Below are 3,855 nucleotides of genomic sequence, written 5' to 3'. Positions count from 1 at the left end.
TTACTCTCTGATCTTGAGGCAAGCTTTATTTATTAAATTACAAATGAAATATCACTCCATAGGACAATTCTAAAATTGGATGTAGTCGTGCACATGCATAGCCCCGGAACTGGGGAGGTGGAAGCAGGAAGATCAGGGGTTCAAAGCCATCTCTTTCTTAGTTACATTGTGAATTCCAGCCAGTCAAAGAGACTGAAGGACAGACGGGGGGTAAGGGCTGGGCAGGCCGAAGAACCAATGGATTAGGACAAGGTATTTTACTGTTATCTGCTGTCAGTTGACAAATATGAATCTACAGTGTCCAGGACAAATACTGTGTTTTGTAGATGTCAAACCTACACATGGTGGCCCTGCCCACCTCATGGAATTATCGTGGAGAGTGCATCACCCAACATAATGCATTTAGATTAGATCAGCACCTGGCGTAGAGTAAGCACTGGTTAAATGTGGATGTAATCATTATAATTACCATCTGTGTCTGAAACACATTTATCTTCCAAAGTGGGTCGGAAATATGACAGCCAGAACATCTGCCACACTGTTTTCCTGTGAACATGTTCAGGCATGCGTCAGTGTATACACACAGCGCCCAGTGGTTTCTCCCTAATTTTCCAGCTTCGGGAAGGCGTTGCCGCTACCAAGGGGATGGGGCACTCAAGTGTGGACAGTGCCACATTTTCCTTTGTTTAGACTACTTAGCCCTGGCTGACCTGGAACGCTCTCTGAAAACCAGACTGACTTTGTGTGTGTGCAAGCGCGTTTAGTTTTTATTACATTTAAGTGGGAGTCTGTGTGTCCATGTACCACAGTGCATGTGTGGAGGTCGGAGGACCTCTTACAGGAGTTTTCTCTTTTTATCCTACGAGTCCTAGGATCAAACTTGGGTCCTCCCTCAGATTTGGGCATTTCACCAACTTGTTTCTTTCCAAGGCAAGGTCGCATGTAACCCAGAAACTCATACTGTATTGGAGGATTGGAGAGGAAGGATCTGTACCCCTCCCAATCCTTCTTCCTCCACCTTCCAAGTGCTGGTATTACAGCTGTACATGACCCCACCTTGTCATCCATGTTGACAACCCTGCCCTCCAACTGTTTCCAAGTCTCTGACATGGGGAGTCCCTACACCCTGTGCTGCCAGAGAGACAGGCGACTGTGCAAAAGCCACAGCCCTGTGAGGGAACCCCTTGACTTAGGAGAATTCTAGGGGTGGGTACGATGGAAAAACTAAAACCTGGGTTTCCTCAGAAAGGATTGGTAGGCTGGAGAATTCTGTGGGGTAGAGACTTAGGGTGCGGTGTTTAGGGGAGCATTGGAATTTGGAGGCCAGAAAGATGGCTCGGTAGGTAAAAGCACCTACTGCTTTTAGAGGACCTGAGTTTCGTTCCTCGTGCCCAAGTTGGGTGGCACACAGACACCCTATAAACCACACTTCCAGGGAGATTGGAAGCCTCTCTCGGGAACCCGAACTCATAAAATTAAATCAGGCTGGGCAGTGGTGGCGCACACGCCTTTAATCCCAGCACTTGGGAGGCAGAGGCAGGTGGATCTCTGTGAGTTCGAGGCCAGCCTGGTCTACAGAGTGAGTTTCAGGGCAGACTCCAACAAACCCTGTCTCGAAAAAACCAAACTGACCAACCAAACAAATAAATAAAAATATTAAATCTTAAAACAGGCCGATTTGGGGGATTCCAGATAAAGATCGTTTAGGAGAACTGCTCTGAAGATGGGTCTAGGTGAGGGCCATCCTGGGAGGAATAATTTCAAAGGAGCAGTTCCTGAGGATAGGAGCTGCCAAAGAGGTGGTAATTCCGGCGAAGGTGGGTGCAGAACGGGCACGCTAGGATGAATCCAGTTTAAGACTTGCAGAGAGAGTTCAGGAGAGCTTTGAAAGCGGCCTGTAAGGGTGTGTCTCTGAGTGGCATTATCAGGAATGCAGTCATCACTGAACTGTCTGGAGCGCGATGTTCCTTCTTACACGTACCAAAACTCATACACCAATGAGTTCTGGGTTGCAAAAGAGGATTTATTTTTGCACCTGTTTGCAAGGAAGAGGAGACTCCGATAGGCAGGGAAGTCTAGTGAAATGTACGGTCCGAGGAGACAAGAATTCTAGGGAAGAAGGGGTTCTGGGGAGCACGATGCTGGGAGCTTGACTTGAGGTGGAGTTAGGAAGACACGGATGGGGATCCTGGGGCGGGGGAAAAGTCAGGGAGGGAGGAAGGCGGTCAGTATGGGGGGGAGGGTGAGAATCAGCCAGGAGGAGGGCCGAAGGACAGAATCACGAAGCCGGACTGTCTACGAATTGGCCAAAACTCAAGACGACCACGCCCGCGGAAAAACAATGGAATCGCAACCCCGCAGCACTTCTCTCTCTGGAGGTGCGGACCAAGTCCCCGCCCAATCCCTCTCCGCTCCGTCCCTTCCGCCCTCCAGGACCGCCCCACGCCTCGCGAGGGCGTTCCCTCCGCGAATCAGTCGTCCCGGGCTGGGTTTTAACGTCGGCCGCAAAGCTCGCTTCTGTCGTGAAACAGCGCTCAAAGCGCCTGCGCAGACCCTGAAAATCGGCCGAAGCGGCCCCGAGCTTTCCTTTTCCGGTGGCAGCGCCGCACGGTGAGGACCTCGTGTTCATAGTCGCAGCTATGCCGGCCAAGGGTCCGCTGCAGTCCGTGCAAGTCTTCGGACGCAAGGTGTGCCAGGGGAGGGATGGAAGGATCCGGGGGAGGCTGGGGCTGGGAGACATCAGAGATCTGGGGTCCATCCTGAGAGCCAGGACCCCGATCTCACGCGGCCTCTCCATCTCCCTCGCCTTCCACAGAAGACAGCCACAGCCGTGGCGCACTGCAAACGGGGGAATGGGCTCATCAAGGTGAACGGACGTCCCCTGGAGATGATCGAGCCGCGCACACTGCAGTACAAGGTGTTGGGGTCGGGCGCGGGCATCTGGGAGGCGGAGAGACGGAAGCAAAGGCCCCGAGATTATTAGAAGTTGAGGTGTGAAAAGGAGAATGACTTACGTAGTGGTCTGTGCTTGGGCTGGGAAAACGTGAATTCCTAGCTGGGATAATAAAACGTAGGACGTTGAATAGTATAATCTGCCCTGCGAGGAGCGAGTAGCCTGGGGGATAGCATAGTGTATATAGTACATGATTGTCGATTTCTCTAGTAGAAATGTCCTGGTTCATGTGTATAATTCTAGCACCCAGGGGAACAGTGCCACGAGTTAGAGTCTATCCTAGCAAAGTGCGGTTTAGGTCGGCATGGGCTACAGGGTGAAAATCTGGGAAAGAAAATCCAGCGGGGTCCTCTGGAATCTAAGATAGGTAGCACTTGTATGGGTTTTTGTTTAACTGGTGGACAAAAATTTTAGAGACAGGTGCAAAAATAAATCCTCTTTTGCAACCCAGAACTCATTGGTGTATGAGTTTTGGTACATGTAAGAAGGAACATCACGCTCCAGACTGTTCAGTGATGACTGCATTCCTGATAATGCCACTAAAAGCCTCGTGGTGCCGAATTGTCCCTTTAATCCTATCATTCCATACTCAGAGACAGTCCTCTCTCAGGACAGCCAAGGCCACACTAAGAAATGCTACCTTGAAAAAACAAAATCAAAAATCGAAAAATCAAAAAAAAAAAAAGAAAAAAAACTTTTTAAGTGGGAGGGGCACTAGGTACCCTTCAGAGTGTGGTAGCTGAGTAAATATGATCTGAGCTACTCTGAGTTAAGAGAGGTGTGGGATTTAGATCACCAGTTTCTCCATACGGTTTCTCTGTATAGCAGTCCTGGCTCTCCTGTCTCCCAAGTGTTGGGATTAAAGGTGTGTGCTACCACTGCCTGATGTGAAGATACTTTTT

At 49.9% G+C, this 3,855-nt stretch overlaps 1 protein-coding gene, 1 non-coding gene and 1 pseudogene across 2 annotated transcripts in view; 2 read left to right on the top strand and 1 right to left on the bottom strand.

The window, feature by feature from the left end:
- Nucleotides 1-1,960: 1,960 nt before the first annotated feature.
- LOC113455758 lies at nt 1,961-2,044 on the bottom strand (annotated as a pseudogene).
- A 442-nt stretch (nt 2,045-2,486) lies between these two features.
- Rps16 (ribosomal protein S16) overlaps nt 2,487-3,855 on the top strand; it is a 2,826-nt gene continuing 1,457 nt past the window's right edge. The window contains exons 1-2 of the mRNA XM_005371288.2: nt 2,487-2,687; nt 2,816-2,917. Of these exons, the coding sequence (XP_005371345.1) occupies nt 2,640-2,687; nt 2,816-2,917 (150 nt within the window). The 5' untranslated portion in view covers nt 2,487-2,639. The remainder of the gene's footprint in view (nt 2,688-2,815; nt 2,918-3,855) is intronic.
- Nucleotides 3,323-3,448, top strand: LOC113455757. Its single transcript, XR_003376733.1, has one exon. It is a non-coding gene; the product is annotated as a small nucleolar RNA SNORA40 (small nucleolar RNA).

This window comes from Microtus ochrogaster, unplaced genomic scaffold, assembly GCF_000317375.1.
Source record: "Microtus ochrogaster isolate Prairie Vole_2 unplaced genomic scaffold, MicOch1.0 UNK103, whole genome shotgun sequence".
NCBI classification, from domain to species: Eukaryota; Metazoa; Chordata; class Mammalia; order Rodentia; family Cricetidae; genus Microtus; species Microtus ochrogaster.
This window is presented reverse-complemented; position numbering and strand designations above follow the sequence as displayed.